Source organism: Macrotis lagotis, chromosome 1 (assembly GCF_037893015.1).
Source record: "Macrotis lagotis isolate mMagLag1 chromosome 1, bilby.v1.9.chrom.fasta, whole genome shotgun sequence".
Classification (NCBI taxonomy): domain Eukaryota; kingdom Metazoa; phylum Chordata; class Mammalia; order Peramelemorphia; family Peramelidae; genus Macrotis; species Macrotis lagotis.
In genome coordinates this window covers 454,451,423-454,473,836 of record NC_133658.1, presented here as the reverse complement: position 1 = coordinate 454,473,836, position 22,414 = coordinate 454,451,423, and the positions used below count along the sequence as shown (strand labels likewise).

Sequence of the window (22,414 nt, the reverse complement as noted above, 5' to 3'; positions counted from 1 at the left end):
TTTTCAATTTGTGTTTCATTCTTTTACAAAAAAGGGAAAAAACTGCTTTGGGTAACTAGAATCACCACAATTCCTAGATCCAGGCAGTTCAGCTGATTGTAGACATTGGCAAACTTGCTTGGACAAAATTGTCACCAAGCAACAATTCCACTGGAGTTTTATCAGCTTGATGGCCAAGGTCAGAATTGGGCTCAAGCCATTGCTACTGCCACTCCCTCTGAATGCTGGTTGATATCACAGAGGCTGTGGATCTGGCTAGTCATCCTTGCCTTTCTTCATCATCAGATGATCTTTGTTTAAGTTCTTACCAAACTTATCACTGAGCTGCTGTATCAAACCAGCCAGCTCTCCTGTTGCTTGTGACTTTTCTTCAAGAAGCTCATATCGGAGGCTGGAGATGTCTTGCTTGATTTCCTTTAGCTCTCCTACAAAGACAAAAAAAAATTAGTGATCATGGTCACAGGGAAAGAAGTCACTTTTTTCACATAGCTTTAAAAAAATTAAACAGTTACTTAATATTAAATATAAAAACAAACAAAAATTGCTTAATAATTCAAATTTAATTTAATTAATTTAAAAAATAAAGTATGACACATATTGTAGCAATTGTGACCATTCTTGACCTTGATATGGTTATGAGAGAAATGACTAATTGTAGGATCTTTTTTATGGGAAAACTGTGATTTAGTGAAATTTCTTTTCTAGGGCAATGAGCAATGGGGATTAAAAGTAATGCTAGGCACATGGTAGAACTTGAGTCTGACTTTCCCATCCTATTTGCTACTTTGGATGAGAGAAAGTAAATGGTAATTCAGGGAATTATTTTTAGTTCTCTTACTCCTGAGTTAAGTTGTATCTAGGGAGTTAAAAAAAATTCATACTGGGTTGAATAAAAACTATTGAGATTAAATAAGAAGAATTCTTTATCATTTAATTAAGATGAATTGTTTATCATTTTAAAATAATTAGTTTAAAGCTGAACCAAATACTGAATAATTAATATTATATTTAACTCTTAAAAATAAAACAATAGGACACTTACAATATTTTAAATAACATCAATTTTTCTTACTATATATTCATAACAGCTTTTTTAGTTATGCTTTATATATACTTCAAGTCCCTATTTGTTCATTCACTTCTGTTCATTCTACTTTTCCTTTATAATATTTGTAGTCATACTATATACTGTTCTGTTTTTCTTTTTTCTTGGAAGTTCGGGGCATATTTCTGACAAGTGCAAAATTTTCCAGTCTAAGAATCTAGTACAGATAGACACAGTGGAGGATCGGCAAGGAGATCTCACTTGAGATTGATGAACTGACCTCAACAAAGGTACAATTTATTTTTCCATTTTGAATGCCTCCCTCTTTTCTCACCAAACCATTCAGGTGAGCAAAAAGACAAACATGTTTCCTCACTGGTTAGTCATGAAGTAAGACTTAGAAAATTGGAAAATAGTCACTAAGAGCATGCTTTATGATCCTTGACCAATAATCACCTTTATTCCATTTTTTTAGCCACACACTTGGGGTTATACTTTGTTTTGTTTTGCTTTGAAGGAGAAGAAAGTTTTGTTTGCTAGATAGATCAGTTGATAGAATAAAACTACCAGAGTTGAAAAAAGCAAACTGCTCAGTAAATTTCAAGGGGAAATATTCCATTTCCTGTATTATATGACCTTGCTTTGGGGAAGAATAGAAATGATAGGTGAAATAGTGATTCTTCTTGGCCTTGATCAGATGATGGGAGAACTGATTTAAGGAAAAGATGTTTCTTGGAGGATAATTCACTTATTTGAATTCTGGCTTTAGTGAATTTTTGCTTCAAGAATAATAAAAAGAAATTCTCTAAATGATATCCCAGTGACTTTAGAGCAGGTATATTTTTGTTGTCATACTCCTGGATTATATTATTATCTTGAAATAAAAAATAGGCAGTATGGGTCACAGCATGAGTTTGAAGTCAGAAGTTACTTTCTTTTGAGCTCTCTGGGCCACATTTTCTTCACTTTTAAACAAAGGCAATGGAATAGAGAAACATTAAATCCTTTCTAGCTTAAAATTTATGATCCTTAATTTAATAAATACTATTTAATCAGGGCATGATAATCTCCTTAGAATTTTAAAATTATCAGCTTAAAAATTGAACAACATGCAGGGATAGATTCTGTTTTAAAAAGAAAAATCTCAGGCAAGAACAATATAATTAAAGGGGTTGGGGGAATAGGTATTAGAGTAGAGTGATGGTCAGGAGTAGGTTGAAGATGTGGACTGTTAAGAGAAGGTAGACTGATTGATGAGAGGACAGAATTTAGAAGTAAGGGTTTCACATATTTCATGAAAGTACTCCCATTTCTGCTTTTGTTCTCTAAAACTTCCTTAGTGATGAGGCATTGAAATAAATGTAGGACAGCCCCTAAATATTTGGAACATCTAACAACCCCAGGAAATTCATCAGAACATTGCTTGCCTTCGTTGACTTCATCATTTTCTCTATCCACCTGGGCCTTCAGGACATATCTTTTTATAAGACGCTTCATGATTTTCTGAAAAGTGAATATAAGAAATAAGTTGATCTTTACTCAGGAAGCAGTTGAGCTGAAGGATTCAGTACAGCATCCCCTTACACCTGCACCTAACCTTTGTGAGATTTTCCATCATCTAAGGCTTGGGCACAATTCTCTTTCCTAAGGGGAATGTCTAAGCCAACTTCTTTATTCTTAATACAATCCAATTCTTAGGGAATGAATAAAGAATGATTTTTCTGCCTTCCTAGATTTGATATTTCTGGCTAGCTGTAAAATAAGAGAATTAGGCTAAATGGTCTATGAGAATACTTCCAGTCCTAGATCTATAACTGTGGCTATGAGAAAGGGGCAGAAAGATAAGCCAAAGAGTCAGGGAGCTATCTTAGATCTAGAGACAATTTACTAATGTGGTATAATGGAAAACAAATTTAACTGTTTCGAGTTGGAAGATTTGGGTTCTCTCTGAATTAATTCCTTTTACCCTCAGTGGTTTTTTTTTTTAATAAAGGGGATGGAGTGGATAATCATTCATTTATATAGCAACTTAAATTTTATACATGTCTTCCTCAGAATACATCTGTGAAGGAAATAGTGCATTATCATTATTGTTTACATTTTACAGATGAGAAAACTGAGTCCAATAGTTAAATGAATCATCTATGGTCAAATAGCTAATAAATGTCATAGTTTAGATTCAAACTCATAACTCTTGACTCTAAGTTCAGTACACTTTCTAACATAGCACATTAGTGTCAAACCCAAATAGGAACAAATTCCTACAGGTTGAGTATTGACTTACAATATCACAAGAAAATGATCGGTTTTCTTAGAATAGTAGCAAGAACAAATTGATGACATGATAGGGGAGATGAGGGTGAGGTTGGGGAGAAAGGCAGGGGAAATATGAGAAGGATTTCGTTTAACAAAGGAATTCAAGACAATGTTGAAGAAGAAATATGCTGCAAGATAGAAATTTTCCTTTAAGAAAGAAGCAGTCATTTTGGAACCTTTGGAATTTTAGATGCAAAGGTCTTTTCTGCATATACCACCTATTAACTGTCAGTAACCTTGGAAGAATTGGGTTTGGCTCATTTACTATGCAAATATTGTCCTCTCTTCCTCCCTCTATTGTTGCAAATGAACATTAATAAATACCAAGGACAAATTATTTCCATGGTTCTTGCCAAATCAAGGATTTGATAAATATTCTTATTTAAGATTCAGTCTTGAAACTGAAGACAAGAAGCCATTGTTTCTTGGGGTAAAAAGAGAATGATTATATGTTGATACAATGGGTTTAAGCAACTTCCTTGCCCCTCAACCATTTCTCCTTCCACTTGATCATACATGAGCATAGAGGCTGTGATGTCTAGCTGAAAGAGCACTAGATGGACAGAACTTTTATTTTTAGCATTCTATTTTTGGCTTCATTGTGTGATCTCCCTCCATCTGTCCTCCTTCTCCCCAATCTCCCATTCATTCTCGTCTATAAAGACACTTGGCTTCTGGGTGTTTCACATTCTATGTGCAAGTTTTTGGAAAGAAAAGAAAAGTGAATAGTCAGGACTTTCCAAACTGGAAATTTGAATTCATCGCTTGGTGTGTTAGGGTCTTTGACAAACATACAAAACATACAAAAGTGCAATGTATTATGTCATATTATATTGTGTTGTATTCTATTGGATATATGTTGTAGTTATTGTACCTCCCTCCAAATTCAGCAATTCATTCTCATATCCTAGAGCATATTTTGCAGGCCTTGTATGCATATTGCAATTATTTTACCTTGTTGTATTTATTTAGTATCTAACTTTAGATTATGAGTTCTTTGAAAGCAGCAGCTATCTTTTACCTTTTTTAGATCCATTAAGCTTTGCACAATATTTAGGACACAGTAGGTGCTTATTAAATATTGATTGAATTATTCATTTTTGCTAACAAGCCTTCAGTGCCCCAGTCAAGGCCTTGCATGTCATTGTTATTTTTTGCAAGACAATGGAGTTAAATAACTTGCCCAAGGTCACATGGTAAGTGTCAAGCATCTGAGGCTGACTCCAGAACCACTGCTCTATCCACTGAATCACCCAGCTGCCCCCTGATCTAGAGCTGGAAAGAACCTGAGGGGTCATTTAGATCAACTCCATTGAAAGGAGAGTTGAATTGCTTAACTTCCCCCAGGATTTTTTAAGTGGGTTCTGTACCTTTACTGGGTGCTGACACATCAACCATTCTTTCCACAGCTTCTCATTGCTATTAGGACTTACTGAGCATTATTTTAATTGAAATGAATTACTAGTGCTAATAATAATGACTTGCTAAGTCACACTGAACTCCTTGTGATCCAGTATACCACAGCATGCCAATCCCAAACACTGAAGTGGTTTGCCATTTCCTTCTCCAATAGATTAAAGCAGCCAGGTGATACATTGGGCAGAACACTGGGCCTGGAGTCAGGAGGATCTGAATTCAAATCCAACTTTATACAATTGACACTTACTGTGTGTGACCTTAGGCAAGTCACTTAACCTTGACTGCCTTGCATCCAAAGTCATCTCCAATGTCCTGTTTCATATCTGGTCACTGGACCCAGAAGATTCCAGAGGAGCAAGTGAGACTGATGACTTAGCACAACACCCCCTCACTCAGATCCAATTCATATGCTTGTCATGGGCTTGTCCTGGAACACCTCCTTGATGTTCTTCTTCATAAACAAAGGACAAACACCACCAGATTAAAGCACAGAGGTTAAGTGACTTGCTCAAGGTCACACAGCTCATTAATATCTGAGGAAGGATTTATACTCTGCTCTAGACTCAACACTATCCACTGAATAACCTAGCATCCTCCAATAATAACATATTTAATATTTACAACAAGCCTTTGAGGCAAGTGATATTTTTTCCTCCATTTTGCAGATGAGGAAACTGAGGCAGATATGAAGTGACTTGCCCAGAGTCACGTAACTAGTAAGTTTCTGAGGCAAAATTTGAACTCAAGACAGTGATTCTGTGCTTGCTCTAGCCATGTAACAAATATTGTCACTGTAGTTTATACTATGTTCTATAATTCAGTGTAATATATCCCATTTGTTTATAAAATAATCTCCAATTCATATTTATTCTTTCCCCTCCTCTGCCTATCCTTAAGGTAAACAAGGACTGACTCCAGAATCATCAGTCTAAACAAAGGTTTGATCAGTTTTCCCTTCCCCATGTGGACTCCCCTGAGACAGAATCAATGGTATTTGCAAACTTTTCTAGTTGATCATCATACAATTAGACCTTCCTGGTCAAGCAGACAAAGGGTTATTTTTAGGTTATGTTAGAAAGTTAACTAGGGATGGCATATCCCATTGATGACCTTCCTAGGTAAAAGAGGGCTAAATATGCTAAATCGATAGCAATAGCAATAGCAATACTCTTCTATTCTTTTAAAAGACAAATGGAACATAAGTCTAGGATGTATAAGGAAAAAGCAGTATGAATCATTATTTTAAGGGTGCATGATTTCGTTGGTATTTCCTCTATCAAATACAGTTCATCACCTCTCTTTACACCAACAGATGGTTTCAGGAGTTGTCTTTACCTAAAATATTAGTTATAGCCAATGATATGACTCTCTGCCCTTCATTAAACTGGTCTTCAGACAATAGACCCACAATTGTCCTAAGCCCTGTACTTTGTAGTATTTAATAGAACTTGAATTCTGCCTTTGTGAGCCCAGGGGGCACTTCTGCAGGATATCTATTGGAGGAGGATTATACCAGTCTTAGCATACTCTTTAGCCAATGGGAACACTTGAAAATAATTCAAAGCCATTTATAGCTGTCAGTTTCCTGCTACCCCTGATACTAATATATCTAAGAGAAAAGAGAAAGATTCAAAAAGAGGTTCTTGACATAGAGTCATCATTATTAAATCCTGTTATGTTCTTTAAACCCATGATTTGGACAGCTATGCAGTATGGCCTAGCACATAAGATTTTTACAACACAATTACAGATATATGGGGAAAGCGATGCAGGGATACTATGAATAAGCTTCATCTGGGTCTCTTTCTATTCTTCCTCAAAGACACCTATCTATAGATACTACAACACCATAATGTGCCAATTTATAAATGTCATTAGAAACTACCTGCTTTTTTGCAGAATTTATGCAAACTTTGGAAAAATTTTTATATTCTTGGGGGTTTTAGAAGCATCTACTTCTGTTCTACCAATGAAGATCAATTCCCTGTCTATCTTGTAATAACACTAGTGGTGTCATCATCTCTTCAAATGTAATTTCCAGTTGTCCATCATCTTCTTAAAAGTGACAGCTTAGCATGTCTATCTTATTCACATATGGAACTTCAATTAAAGAAAATATTTTGAATAGAATTCACTTATTTTGTGAAAAATAATTCAGAAACCAAAACCCAAGAACCAAATAGCATAACAAATTCTTATCAAAAAGAAATTTTCTTTACCTCACTACTACATCCTACTGCTCTCTTTTGGGAACATCTTCTCTAGGGTCATTGTATTAAACTCACATGCTGAAGATAAGACATGTGGTCCTAGCTTGAACTTGTAAGAAAAATCTTATTTCAGATTCCCTCTTTGATATTGGTTCTGATACTTATTAGCTTAGTGAATACAGGCAAAGTTACTTCATTTCTGAATCTTAATTTTCTTATCAGTGAAATGGGAAGGACTTTGAACCCTCAGCTTCAGATGGTTGTTGAAAGGAAATAATTTTAAAACTTATGCAAATATGAGTCATCATAATCATTGCTATTATTATTATTATTATTATTATTATTTACCAGATCTGGGTTCTGGTATAGTACAGAACCCTACTTGACCCACATACATGTCTAGGGTGAAGTAAATATGTCACAAAAGTGGCTTCTCACAAAAAGCATGATAGGCATGGTCATCCAGAACAAAGGAAAAGGAAAAAAAAAAGGTCAAAGTCCTTGGTGATTTACATAGAAGCTTTCTCTCATGCTTTCCCATATGATTCATATAATCAGAAATGGAATAGTTTGACATTCATATACAAACTCTGATTAATATCAAGGAAAGCTCTGCCCTTTCTAACTCTTATCAGTGGAACTCCTATAATTCTCCTTAATTGTATGAACTCTACTGTGTCCTCTCCTCTACTTGCCCATTGTAATAAAAAAAAGTCACACACACACACACACACCCCCCATAACAAAATCTTAAGGATACAGACTTAAAAGCATCTTAGGGAGTTTGAAAGAAGGTAATTTTAGTCATTTATTTAATGTGCATAGATAAAATTGCATTTGCCTTGCTGTGAATGATACAGTGCCAAGATGATAATAGATTGAAATTAAATTAGATGCCACCTGATGGGATTGATTGAATGAGTTTTCATTGCTCCCTGCATTTAGTAACTGTCTTGGAACTACCCAGACTTCATTCCTAGAGAAGTACTAGGGGGTGGAATGGAATTGAGGAAAGAATGAAAGCCAGATCACCATAAGTTATTATAGGAAAATGGATGAGACGTTGTCATAACTACCTTCCAGAGGAAAGGTAATGTCTTTCATCTCCTTGTACTGAATTTAGGAAATCTCAGCAATTAGGCTAAAAGGTCGGGAAGGGAGATTTTCCTGTTAATTTTGAAGCAAGAATTGAGAAAAATCAAATCTCTTGTTGTTAGCCCATTCTTCATCTTCACTTCAAAGCTCATTATTCCCACTGTATAGACTGAGAAATGGAGGGGAAGAAAAACTAAATGAAGTGCTCAAGGCTACTTAGGACATACTGGGAGGAAAACTGCTGAACCCTTTATCCTGCCATTTCTTGTCACCTTTGCTCTGATTTGAAAACAAATGAATTTCTCTTTCTTCTTCCCTATCTACATCACCTACCCCCAAACCTTTAGAAGCCTTTCCTGATACATTCAGGGAAGTGCACCATGAGGTTAAGTTTCAAAGATACAGTGATAACCTGAAGGACTCACACAAACAAATTCAAAATTGGAACAGCAGAGATGAAGAATTTTGGTTCTCAGTAATCAAAACCGTACAATCTTTCAGAGATTTACAAGTTTATTCCTTATTCAGTAAATGCTGACTGAGTTGAATGAAATGAAATCAGCTCACTCAGAGGGAGGGCTGAGAATGGTAGGATTATAAAGAATTGATTTTTGGGTTTCAAATAGACCAGAAAAAGTGTTCCATTACTTGCTTCTGCTTTAAACACAGAAAGGATTTTGACTTGTAATCAGTCTGGTTTTCTTGATTCTTAGAAATACAATTTATTCATTTTCCCTGAATGGCACAAAAATGTAAAAAAAAATTGCTACCTGACTGAAGGACTAGGTTGGCAAAATGGGAGTGTCTTCAGATTAGAACATAAACCTTTTCATGATATGCTTCTTCTTAATTGTATAATTAAATCCATTTAATTGCTTAGCTGGCAAATGGCATGTGGAGGTATTTTCAATTAGAGCCTCAAGTTCAAGATGGAGACCACATCTGTAATTGCTCTCCTCAAGAAGATGCCATCTGGATCAAACTGCAGAATGAAGCCTGAAAACTCCTCACTGGGCTCAGATATATAACTGATTAGAGAGGATAGAAACAAATGAAATCTGAGATGACAGGCAGGAATGCTTGTCACTTAGTGCGTTCCATATCCCATTCATCTGTTTTCTATTGACTCTGAGTGGAGTTGAAATGATGAAATGGAATTCATGTCAGAGAGCAGTATGCATATATTGAGAGGCAAATGGGATAGTGCTCTCTAGGTGAATCCTCTTTTTCATTCTGTCAGTAAAAGGAATATTTTTCTTGATTATCAGTTGAATGGCTAATGTAGACTTTTGTTTGATGACGTGATTGAAGAGACTCCATATACCATTGTGCTGTTAGAATCACACAATGTCAGAACTAGAAGGCTCTTTAGAAATTTAATTCACTTATTTTCACTTCAGAGGCATTGTACTATGGTAGAAATGATGCTGGACCAGGAATCAGGAGAGATTTGGCTTTGAATACTCCATGAGCATTTACTAGTTGTGTGACCCCTAGGCAAGTCCTTTCTCAGTTTTCTCATTTATAATATGGGCCTAGTAACACCAGCAATACTTACCTCACTGGGTTATGGTGAGGATCAGATGGTGTTAAATTCATTGGTAAACCTTTAAGGACTATATAAATATGAACTAATACTATTAATTTTACAGAGGAAAAAACCAAGGCCCATAGAAATTAGGGTAATGAATGACAGAGAAAGCTAGCATATAAAACACAGCACACCTACCCCTTGTGGTGAAGAGTTCTATCTTTTTTTTCTCAAATAAAAACAAGCAACAAAAAATTTTTATGGAGAGAAACAAAAAAAAAATAATTCATCAACTAACAAATACATTAAAAATAAGACTTTAAGTACTATACATTGTATTAGATGTTGGGAATACAACAAAATAAAACCAAAAATTAAACAATTCAGAATTTTAAAGGAACATAAATTATATTGCAAATATCTAGTAGAGGTACTAACAAGTAACAAGATAACTAACAAGCAAAATGTTGGAAGAAATAAAAGAGAAAATCATAACTTCATAATGGTGCCCCAGGTAATTAAATATTGAATGAATTTTAGGAAAACTGTACTTTGAGAAGCAATGTTTATGTATCATTTCATGCAAAAGATAAATTAGAGGTCTGAGTAATAGTTTGTTTTGCAAAATAATCTCCATAAGATTTCTTTAAGAAGCAGGCCTTAACAAATTTCTTTACTCAAATTCAGTCCCTATAAAAATTTTAAAAGAACATTTGTGTAAAGTGAGATTCTCATGAACTATTTTCAGATGTAAATTCCATTGCTCAAATGCCATTTTCTTACTGTGATCTGTTCTTTTTGTCCAGGCTTTCAGTTTGACAATTTAGACCATTTCCATTCACATCAAGCTGACAAGCAATAATTCCTTTTGGAAAGATGTGACACTTTAGAGCTCTGAAAGCCAAGCCTGGGGGATATCAACATCATGCTGAATTTCTCAGACCATCACATAAGGTCTTTCACATCTGACTGTACTGTGACCAATGAAATCAGTCTAATGAGTTTTTCATCTTTTCTTGTATTTTTTTTTCTTTCTTTTTTTCCTGGCACCCAGAATCCTCTGGTTTCATATAAAACTCATATCATAGATCATCTCTATTTTTTTCCTCTTTCTCTCTCTCCAGTAGAGTGGGCTTCTTAAGGGCAATAACTGTTTATCATTTTGTCTTTGTATCTTCAGCATCTAGCACAGTTCTTTGTGCATAGCAGATAAAATAAATGCTTGTTGGATTGAACTGTATTCTAGAATGCATTTCCTCCAGAGCTAGCCCTGAAGCCAAGAAGAGACTTCAACAGTTCTCTGATTGGCATGTATGCTATTCTAGGTTAAGAACTGATGCATAGCATACTCAAACATGACTTCATAGGATAGCCCCAGACAAGCAATGGTGGCACATGCATATTGGAACACCACTTGCATATGAGAGGAAGTTGATGTGTGTCCATGAATATGAGATGAGGATTAGCTGGGGGCCATGCATCAATTCCAAGACACTGGCTAAGACAGGGTGACATTTTCTTAATGTCATGCTGAAGGTTGTACAAAAGTCCCTGTCTGCTTAATCAATATATAGACATCATCAAGCACTTACCTCACATTTTGAGTATCAAATGAGATAACATGTCAAAAATCTTTGCAAACCTTAATGTGCTATATAAAGGATAGCTATCATCATCACCATCATCATTAGCAGCAGCAGCAGCTATGATATAGACAGAGATATAGCTACATAGTGTGGATTAACTACTTTAATGCCACTGGTATTGGGGATAGGACCAATGCTGTCTAGAGGACATGATTATTTGTATTTGAATTGAATTTGTGTAATAGTAAGCCGCATTATTAATCAAGGTTTCCTTCATTTACTCCCCCATCATCTCTTAGAAGAGGATTATTACCTGATATCTTGTGGGCTTACTGAATGTGTTCTTCACAGTAAGATTGTCAGGGTTCCCCATGCTTGTCTGGTAGCGAGATTTCTAAAAAAAAACCAGATTGGAAATTGGACAGTATCCATATGGAGCAAATTCCCTGAGAAAGATTCAGGGGTCCCTAGCAGGATATCAGAAACCAGATTTACATATCTTTGACAAGAAAAGAACATTGAGACCAAGAAAGCAGAGCCAAAAGATTAATTATTTAGCTACGACACTAGCTAAGGAGAAAGTAAAATTTTTGAGCAATCCTTAGAGAGCAATTCTCATTAAACCAATGAAAAAAGATTTTTCAAAGTCTAAAGACAATGAAAACACCTGTCCATTAGAAACTATGACTAACTCATAACATCATTTTATACACTTTTCCATGTGTAATTTTCTTTTTTTATTATACTATGTTATGGAATTCCTTTTTTTAAACTCTTTTTCAATTTAAATATTTTTATTTATTTGTTTTTCCAACTACATGCAAAGGTAGTTTTCACCAATCATTTTTTTGGGCAAGGTTTTGAGTTTTAAATTTTTCCCCTTCCCTCCCTCTCCTCCCTCCACCTGACAGAAAGTAATCTAATATAAACTCTACATGTATAAATATTCTAAACATAGATCCATATTAATCATGATGTGAAAGAAGAATCAAATCCAAATGGAAGAAAAAAAATTAAAGAAAAAATGACATACTATATAAGACAAATTTTAAAAATTGAAGACAGTAAGCTTTGGTCTGCATTTAAACTCCCTGGTTCCTTCTCTGGATATGGATGGTATTTCCCATCACAAATCTTTTAGAGTTGTCTTTGATTATTATACTGCTGAAAAAAACGAACAAGTCCATCAATAGTTGATGATTCCAAATATGATTGTAATTTTTGCTAGTAATACCTTTTCACATTTTGACTGTTAGAACTCTTGTTCTAAGACCCTGTGAATTGGGTTTTATTTTCCAAATGAGGATATATTTTCTTTCCCTATTCTGGTACACATCATATCATGCCATAGATGAAAGAATCTGCCTACCTCTGATCTTAAATTAGTAATTTCCAAACTATCCAGATTTAAAATAATATTGTTTTTTCAATTTTATGATGCTTCTGTAGAGTAGTATCCCAGTCAGAAAAAGTATGCCAGCTTCAGATGCACAAGGAATGAAGTTAGATAGGTGGGTTTCCTTCATATGTGACCATCCACACATACATCCTCCCTCTACATGTTTATGATTTGAAGGTCTGTCTATACACTTTCCCTACATGTGTTCATTCTTCTGGTTGATATGTATATATATATATATCAACCCACTCGGGGGGTATTTTATTATTATTTTATTTATTTATTATTTATTATTTTATTACTTTTTTCTATTATGCTATTTCATTACTACTTATCTTTGGTTTGAATTGATTGTGTCTTCAGGTTGACTAGAAGATAAAATACTTTTTCTGGAGGTTTATGAGTTAAGGTTATGAATGATAATGGGGATACTTCCTGGTACAATGCTTTACATTGTTGAAAACTGACCATAAAAGCCCTGGGGACATATATTTATTGTTGAATTGAAAGCAAAATAAAATAATTTTTATATTATACACATATAATTTACTCTAGCTATTCTTAATAGCTAGTAGACAACCATTCCACATGGTGTTATTTGAAGGACCATGGAATTCTTCCTCTGCCTTCTAACATCTCCTCCACTGACCTGTCACAATGCCTGAAATTTTTGATGTAATCCCTCCCTGGGATTGAAGCCCTGTGTCTCCAGAATGTTGAGAGGAAAGTAGGTCTGAGGAGAATGCCACTATGAAACACCTTGGGGAATCAGGGGACCTAGAGAGCTAGGGAAAGAAAGCACTAATATGGGCAAAAAAAAGTGACAGGCTGTCAGAGATAAGCTTCTATGACTTTAAAGCTTCACCAGATCTCTGGCTTGATAAACCATTTCTCACACTCTGTAAATGCTTCCTCACATTCTCCTCTAAAAATTACCTTTTCAACTAGAGTTGAGTTGGATTAGGGACTGACCAATGCTGAGGAAAATAGGAACAGGTCCTTTTATCTCTGGCAGGCTCCAGTTCTTTTTATCTATTCTTTTATCATATCAATATCAAAAGCAAAAACACAAGCACCAATAAGCAAAAAACAACTCCCTCCCCCAATCCACTAACCATGAAATGAAGTCATCACCTACCCGAAGCTTAGAATTCAGCATGCCCATCTCAAGGTCATTTTCACAGCTTTTGGCCTTGGATTTGCAGAGTTTTATGAGGCACATTTTGATTCTCATTATGAGATAATAAAATGATTTAGGACTTGGCACTAGGTTAAAAGGAGCAGGTAGAGTCCGACCTTCATCAAAATAAGATAACCAAAGCTTAGCTCGGGCAAACTTCCACTCCACATCTGCATCCTCCTGTAAGAGAATTAGGGGGAAAAAAGGCCCCATCATTAAAAACAAATACTTAGTATTCTCACTACAACCGAACTTTGAGAGTGCTTATAGCTTGGATGTGAAAGATATTTTGGCATAGCAGGAAAACTGCTAAATTGTGAGTCAGGAAAACCTCTCACTAACCAGTTATAGGACCTTGGACCAAAACTTCTCCTGGGACCCCAGGTTCCTCATCTGCCAATTGAAAGTTTAGAACAATTAATTACTTAGATCATTTCTAATTCAGACTTTTCCACTTTTACATCATCACTAAATGCACTATTGGATATCCACTAATAATTGGAAGTTGAGACATTTTCTTAAACATCTGACATTTGAATAACATAACTGATAGATAAGGTTACTTTATTATTTTAAAAAAAAGTTTCAATGATAAATAAAATCTGATCCTCTTTGCTAGATATTCTAAGTCAGGGACTATGTATTAGTGTAGAAAGAGTTTGACTTTGAGGTCATAGGACTTGCCTTCCTCTGGCAAGTTTTGGACTAATAAATGCTTGTTACATATATGATCTTGACCAATTCACCAAACTTCTCCAGGCTTCAGTCTCCTCACTTTTTGTTTGTTTGTTGGTTTCTTTGGTTTTTGCAAGGTAATGGGATTAAGTGACTTGCCCAAAGTCACACAGCTGGGTACTTATTAAGTGTGGGGTTGGATTTGAACTCAGGTCCTCCTGACCCCAGGGCTGGTGCTTTATCCACTATACCATTTACCTGCCCTTCTCATTTTTAAAATGAATAGAAGGTATTTTGAGATACCTTCTAATTAATTCTACATGGTGGATCCTTTACGGCCTCTATGACCTTGTCCCAATCAGGTTTTTAAAAATCCTTTTAGTGCTCTATACTTTGATCCAGCCAGACTATTATTTTCAGAATGTTTCCCATTTTTTTTTTCTGTCTTTATGCTTTTGCTCACAATACTGCCTTCCTCAGGAAGGGTGATCTTTCCATTATGTTCTTGATATAAACTTTCCATTCTTTTCCCTCCTTCTTCCTCAATACACATTTAGTTGGTTCTCCAGACACCAGAATTGTGGTAGAGTTTGAATGCCTTGCTAGAGCTTCTATCCTAGGTCTCTGAGCTCTTTTCTTCCAATCTCTCTTAGTCCCTTGTTTTTTTGTTTGTTTGTTTGTTTGTTTGTTTTTTAGGTTTTTGCAAGGCAATTGGGGCTAAGTGGCTTGCCCAAGGCCACACAGCTAGGTAATTATTAAATGTCTGAGAGTGGATTTGAACCCAGGTACTCCTGACTCCAAGGCCGGTGCTTTATCCACTACGACACCTAGCCGCCTCCTCTCTTAGTCCCTTGTATCTGCTTTTCAGGTTACAGTTTAATTAGGGTATTCCTTGTAATCTACCCTTGTTCCTGAAAAAGGAATATGGTACAGCTCAAATGTTAAGAGTGTTCGGTCTGAGTAGCTGTCAGTCCCCTCTTATTGCCCTGGGGAAAATATTCATAGAATATAAAAATTGAATGAGACCTTAGAACACAGAACATGGAATTTCAGAGTAGAAAAGTTGGAGTTGGAAGATATTATAGGACAAAGACTATATGATGTCAGACTTAGAACACAGGATATGGAATGTTAAGAAGTGCCATAGAACATAGTATACAAAGTACCAGAAATAGGACTCAGAGACATGGAATATTATAGCTTAGAGTATTTATATCAGACATAGCTGGGAGTTTTACAACCATTAGTCCACATTCTTTGTTTTATAAAGAATCACTGAAATACAGAACTTTGGACCTGAAAGGAATTTAATGAAACAGAACCCAGAGAGAATCTCCTCTTGAAATATGTGACAAATGTCTATTCTACCTTTTCCTCAGTGGGAAAACACTTTCTGAGTCAGCCCCTTCCACTTTTGGATAGCTCTTGATTGTTTGAAAGTTTTTCCTTATATAACTTCTATCTGTTTTTCCTAGTTCTGCTAGTTCTGCTCTCTGGATTCAAATAGAATGAATTGAAGAAGGAGAATACAAGATCTAACAGTCTTTCAAATATATGAAGTTAGCTATTAGATCCTGTATTCTCCTTCTCCCAGCACCCCACACCTTTTCTTCCCTAAGCTGAACAGCAACATTTGCTTCAACTGATCCTTATGTGATATGGATCCAACTGCTCTCCCTTGAATACTCTTCTGCTTGTTATTGACATTCTTAATATTAATCACTAATTCTACTTCTTCATGTAGCCTTAAATTTTTTTGACTGCCATCTTATATTGTTCATTCATATTAAGTTGTGCACTTAAACTCCCAGATCACTTTCAGATAAAGTGCTAATTTACCTTATACTTGGAAGTTGACTTTTTCAACTTATGTACAAAACAATACTTATGTATTAAATTTCATCTTGGTAGATTTGGCTCTATCTTCTAACCTATCAATATTTTGATGATTCTGTCTATGTTATTTAGTATGTTAGCTATCATTCCCAGTTTTGTGACATCTGAAAATATTATGAACATATCATATATGCCTTTATTCAAGTAACTGATTTTAAAAATATATTAAATAACAGAGTGAAACATAGGCCCTTTGAGGATATATTTGGAGATTTTAATCCAAGTTGAAATTAAATGATTAATGATTCTTAGGGCCATCTCTGATTCAACCAGATCTGAATCCACTTCATAGTATTATTGTCTAGCCCAAATTTCTTCATATTTTTTATAAGGATAGCAGGAGAAAATTTTTCAAATGCATTGCCAATATCTTGGCAAATTATAGATACATGTTTCCCCCTTTTCTCTGTTTAGATATCCTAATAAAAACAGAAATGAGTCTTTTCTGACTTGATCTAGTCTTGATAACATCATATTGAGTCTTTATGATCAATGCTTCTCATTTGAATGGGTTCATTAACCATCTCTTCAATAATAAGTTCTGGAATTTTTGCCAGGAATTAAAATTAAATTTATTGGCATATAATTTTTCAAGTTCATTCATTCCTTCCTTCCTCCTTTCCTCTCTTCACTCCACCCTTTATTTGGAAATTTTTTTTTCCTTCTTCATTCTATATACTGACTCCATTTGTCATGATTTTTCTGCTGTTCTGATTGGTACAGCACTTGTGTCTGACTGGATTTTTAGTACCCAAGCCATGTGACTGAAACTCATTAAAAGCAGTTAGAAGCTCTCTTACCGTTAATTGTCTTGTTCATCTTGAGTATCAAATTAGCCATTTTTTTTGTCCTTTCTAATCCAAAAGTTATTCTTCTTGGAAGAGAAGTGGCTTTGAAGTAAGAATGGAGCAGTTCAGCTCTCAGTGTCCAGTCTTTTCTAAGGAGTGGTCCTATTCCTTCTAACTAATATGGCTGAAGCAAAATAAACTAACAAAAAAACCCCAACCTATTTGTTATCCTAAGCTTTTCCTTCCTGTCTCACCTCATTCTGAGACTACATTTTTAAAAAGCATCATCCATTGCTTTTGTCTTCACTATCTTAAATGTATCTTCCCTATTTTATATGTATCTTAAAAACTCAACCAGTCTTGGTCAGTGCCCTGTTCAATCTGGTCTTTTCAGGCAACTTTCTCTCTTTGATTCCTTCATCAAAATCATTCTTCTTTGTATATTTATATTGTTGCCAGCTGTTTCTTGAGTTTGATAACTGCCCTGGGATGAATTGTGACTCACATTCAGGAATGCAGGTTTTGGAAAGAAGATAGAGATTTATTAAAAGACATAAGAAAGGTGAGAGAAAAGTTAAGAATTTAAAGAGAAGACCATGTAGGTTGCTGATTGTATTAGTTAGACCAGTTGACCAGGATTTTCAGCAGGATTCTGGAAGGTCAAAAAGAGACTGAGCCCCTTCTTCCATCTCCTTAAATTCTCCCCCAGAGTCCATGGGAGGGAAGTAACCCAAGTCCCACATTGGAGATTTTGCTTTTTAGGGAGGGGGTCTTTTTTGGGTGGTCTTGGTTTGTTGCTAGTGCCTTTGCTCCTGGGCCAGCCCACCAGAGGACAATGCAATTCAAATCAAGTTGAAGGTCAGGCCCTCAGGTCTGGCTTAAATTAGAAAAGAAGAAGGAAGATTCCCTTAACAATGCAAACAAAAGATTTACAAAGTTTGTCTCCAACTGATCTTACCTTATCATTTAGTATTTCATTCTTTAGAGTCTGCCAATATGACTTCCTATAAAGGAAATTTAGGCCTAAAGAGGGCAAATGTGTTGCTCAAGATCACAGAAGAGTCGATAACTAGACAGAAAGAACTACCCAAACTCTCTTTCTCCCACTCAGAATGAGCATGATCTGCTTTCACAGATCTAAAATAACCAAGGTTATAAGATAAAAATCAGAGTTTAGGACTCTGCTGAACCCTTGAATACTTCAATAGATGAATGAAATTCCTGACATGGGGGCCCCCTTTAAAAGTGCAACCCATCCATATCTGCTAATGGGGTATATACCTATTATTCATGTCCTCCCATAAATCCTCCACAGAAGATCTACCCAACTTGGACTTTGCTGGATACTTCTCTTTCTCAAGTCCAGATGGGAGCACTGAACTCCAACCTACTGAGATATAATTGAATACTGAATATTATAAAATTGTACTGGAGGAAGGCCCTTAGATATCATCCAACCTCTGACTTAAAAATAAGGATATATTCATAGAGATGTAGTGCCTTGCTTAAAGTCATACAGAATGCTCCAGAAGCAAGATTATATTTGAGTCTCCCAACTCCTACAATAGGGCTTTCTCCTACCTGGATTTAAAGTTCACAAAAGCTAGGTGGCACAGTGAAGAGATAGCCTGGTCTGGAGTCAGGAAGACCTGAGTTCAAATCCAACCTCAGACACTTACTAGTTGTGTGACCTGAGGTTTGCTTCAGTTTTCTCATATGTAAAATGGGAATAATGATAATACTTATCTCCTAGGTTGTTGTGAGGATAAAAATGAGATAATAATTTTTAAGTGCTGAGCCCAGAGTAAACATTATGTCAATATTAGTTGTTGCTGAAGTAAATTCCTGCTTGACAATCTGTACTTTTTTTTTGCTTTGTTTTACATTTTTGAATGTTTAATAAGCTTTAAAAAGAGACAGGAGTGTGAAGTCTCAAAGCACACTAGAGAGCAAGTGATCTGAGATTTTGTTCTGCTTGGATCATGGTGTTTTGTTTTTTAATTTTAATTTAATTGTTTTGAGATTGGGTCTCCTTATCTCTCTTAGTACAGAGGTTACCCATGAGCCTGATACCCCTGTGATTAGCTTGAGAATCTTTGACCTGTTCCATTTCCAGGTTTGCCCCTCCCTAAGCAGCCTTGTTTTCCTTGTAACAGATTACAGGCATGAGCTTCCACAATGGACCATGGTGGGTCTCTGTGAAAAGCCCTGCATGAAGTTTTAGAGCTCTGTCTTTCTTTCTGTCTCTATTTCTGTCTCACCCCCTTCTCAAGTTTCTGTTACCTATCTGCTCAAAGAAGAAAATATTGGAAGATGCCTCAGGCAGAGGTAAGATAGGGTCAGTTTTCCCAAAGAAACCTGAGATGCTAAATCAAGCTGCCAGATTTTCCAGGCTAACTTTATTAACCAAGAGTTGGTAAAAAAAAAATGATAGCTGATGGTGGCATAAGATTACTACTAGATTTCTGGTGTAGGATGAAATTTCTACCTTTTTTGACTTTTGAGATAAATAATACTTGGTAAATAACCTTTGGATATGTGTATACCTACTATGAGGACAAAGTGAGAAGCATATAGAAAATGGGATAAGAAGTAAGAAGTAGGGGCAGCTAGGTGGCACAGTGGATAGAGCACCGGCCCTGGAGTCAGGAGTAGCTGAGTTCAAATCCGACCTCAGACACTTAATAATTACCTAGCTGTGTGGCCTTGGGCAAACCACTTAACCCCACTGCCTTGCATAAAAACAAAAACAAAAACAAAAACAGAAGTAAGAAGTAGAAAGGGAGACCCCACATGGGTGAGGACAATATGAATCAAAGGGACTTAGGATTTTTCCCTGGAAATTAATACATATTGCCATATGAGCCATGGAGCAAGAGGAAGTTTATAGAGATTAAGAGAATCTGGAATGTATTGCTGAATCTTGCTTTCAAGCTTTAAGTCACCTGGTGGCTTGCACAATGTAGTAGCCTGCTTATAGTCTTATCTCTGGTTAGTGAATGGATAAAGTATTATTTAATACTATGTGCAAAGGACTGGGCTTACAAGTAGAAAAAAAGACAGTCTTCCCAGAGAGTTCACACTTACATGTATGAAATATGTTAGCTTTAAGTCAGATGGAAAGATCTACAGTTCTTATGGTATGCTGGCAAAGTAGATGGAAATGCTCCTTTTTAAATGCAATTTACCCTGAATTATTTGACAGTGCCAATGATTTTATTGATAATTGGGGGTGGGGGGAAGGTGATTCTACAAAAGATTACTAAAATTGCTTTAGGAGCTGTTGCCAGGCTGTATCTCTACAAGACTTGGTTCCCAAGATGATAGCTATGGACTGCTATTCCAAAGACTAGGGATACAGAATCATAGGGTGTCTCCATTATGGTTTGAGTGATGTTGACCACAAGGTAATGATGGTAGTTTGACCTGCCAGCCATGTGCTGTCTCCTATCTCTTCCTCAGGTTACCTTACTGCTTCAACTAGACTGACTTGTATATCATGTGAGTAGCAGTTGATTGACAATTGGAGGGGATGTCTGGCTCCTTCTCCAGAGGAGGATTTCCCTAAATGATGACCATGAAAGTTGTACAGGAAGCATGATAAGTAGGGGTGGGATTGGGTTGTACTGCTGATGGTGCTGTCATTCTCAGAGTTCTTGTGCCCAACAGCTTCGTGGTATCTGTTCAACAATTATTACTGATGGTTAAAAGAAGGCTGTGAGGCTGGTCTGGAAGCAGGTCTAGTTGTATGGGGATGCTACTATTTTTCTTAATGGGAAAAGTACTGTAGATATTGCCAACCATGGTACATGAGGCACATATTTCCTATATTTTCCTGTTTCACTTTTCTGAACCTCAGTTTCCTCATCTGTAAAATGAATAAAATAATATTTTCACTACCCATCTTAGAAGGTTGTTGTGAAGAATGTACTTTATAAACTTTAAAGTACTAACAAAATATGAGTTATTATTATTAGGGGAATATTTTCTTTTTATATAGAAGGAAACAGATCCAGAGGGGTTAAGTTGTGCTAAGCCCTTGGGATACAAAGAGAAGCAAAAAAAAAAAGTCTTTGCCTTCCAAAGTTAATATGCATATTTGTTGTGTTTCCTTCTCATTTCTTAAAGAGCTTCAATTTTAGAAATGGATTGAACTAAATGGTCTCTGAAGTCCCTTACAACACTAAGATTCTGTGATATATTTATAAAATGTTCCTAAGTAGTTTCTTTAAACTTGTGCATAGCCACTCATAGTCAGTTTGCAGTTCTGCAGAGATGGGGAGCTCTTGGTTAGGACTTCCTCTGTTCTATGGTACCATTTGGAAAATGAGGAATGGTACCGAGAGATGTGTCACTGTTGGCAAATGTCTTTTGCTTTTACAATAAGATAGGGTAATTAGGTTAGTCCCCCCCCATGTCTTTCTCCCTCAGATCCAGAGATGAACTAACATAATCATGCCTGCAATCCACTAAAAAACAGCTCTGATTTCTATAATGTTTTAAGACTTTCAAAGAGCTTTCCTCATGATGACTTTGTAAGGTAGGGTACCACTGTAGGAAGTATTTTCTTGATTTTATTTTATACCTGAGCAAAATGAGAATCAGATACATGAAATGACTTGCCATAACTACTAAATTGTGAGTACATTGAATTCCCCATTGTTGTAAATATGTTTTTTGGGGTTTAGGGGGGAAAAATATCACAATAATTTGCTTATCTGAATTGTTTCTAAAACCTTTGGGAAGGCTATGAGGCCCATGCTAGAATCAGACATGATAGTTTTTCAAGAATAATATTTTGAAACTTTCTTTGACTCTATAAGTAAAATAAATCACCCTTTCACAAAATTCTCACCAATAGTGCATAATTTTTTAAAAGGCATGCAGCTAGTATAAGTAGAATGTTTAATATTCCTAAAATGTAGATCTAACCACATCACTCTCTCATTATAGTTGATACAATTTGGTGTACATGATTATGTCAAAAGAGAACTAACTGTGATTTAAATATCAAATCAAAAGTTATTATTTCAATAGATCTAGAATTTCCTTGATTGGTTACTCCCTCTAACCCATTCATGCTTCCTTTAATCTTGTAACTCTTATCTATGTTTTATATAATCCTCAGCAAGTATTCCATTTACTGTTCTAGGGGTTCCTCTAGTTATTTTGACATTGTGTGGATAGTCAATGTCAAAAAGCAATCATCAATTTATCTTGAAAAAATCTTTCTTCTTTAAACTCAGATCTGGATAACTTACAGAAGGCATAAAA

General features: G+C 35.7%; 1 protein-coding gene across 1 annotated transcript in view; it reads right to left on the bottom strand.

Moving 5' to 3' along the window:
- Positions 1–255: 255 nt before the first annotated feature.
- Positions 256–22,414, bottom strand: part of TRPC7 (transient receptor potential cation channel subfamily C member 7) — a 280,328-nt gene continuing 258,169 nt past the window's right edge. The window contains exons 9-12 of the mRNA XM_074209695.1: positions 13,740–13,961; positions 11,516–11,596; positions 2,473–2,548; positions 256–425 (exon numbers count right to left, since the gene is read on the bottom strand). Coding sequence (XP_074065796.1) covers positions 256–425; positions 2,473–2,548; positions 11,516–11,596; positions 13,740–13,961 — 549 coding nt within the window. The remainder of the gene's footprint in view (positions 426–2,472; positions 2,549–11,515; positions 11,597–13,739; positions 13,962–22,414) is intronic.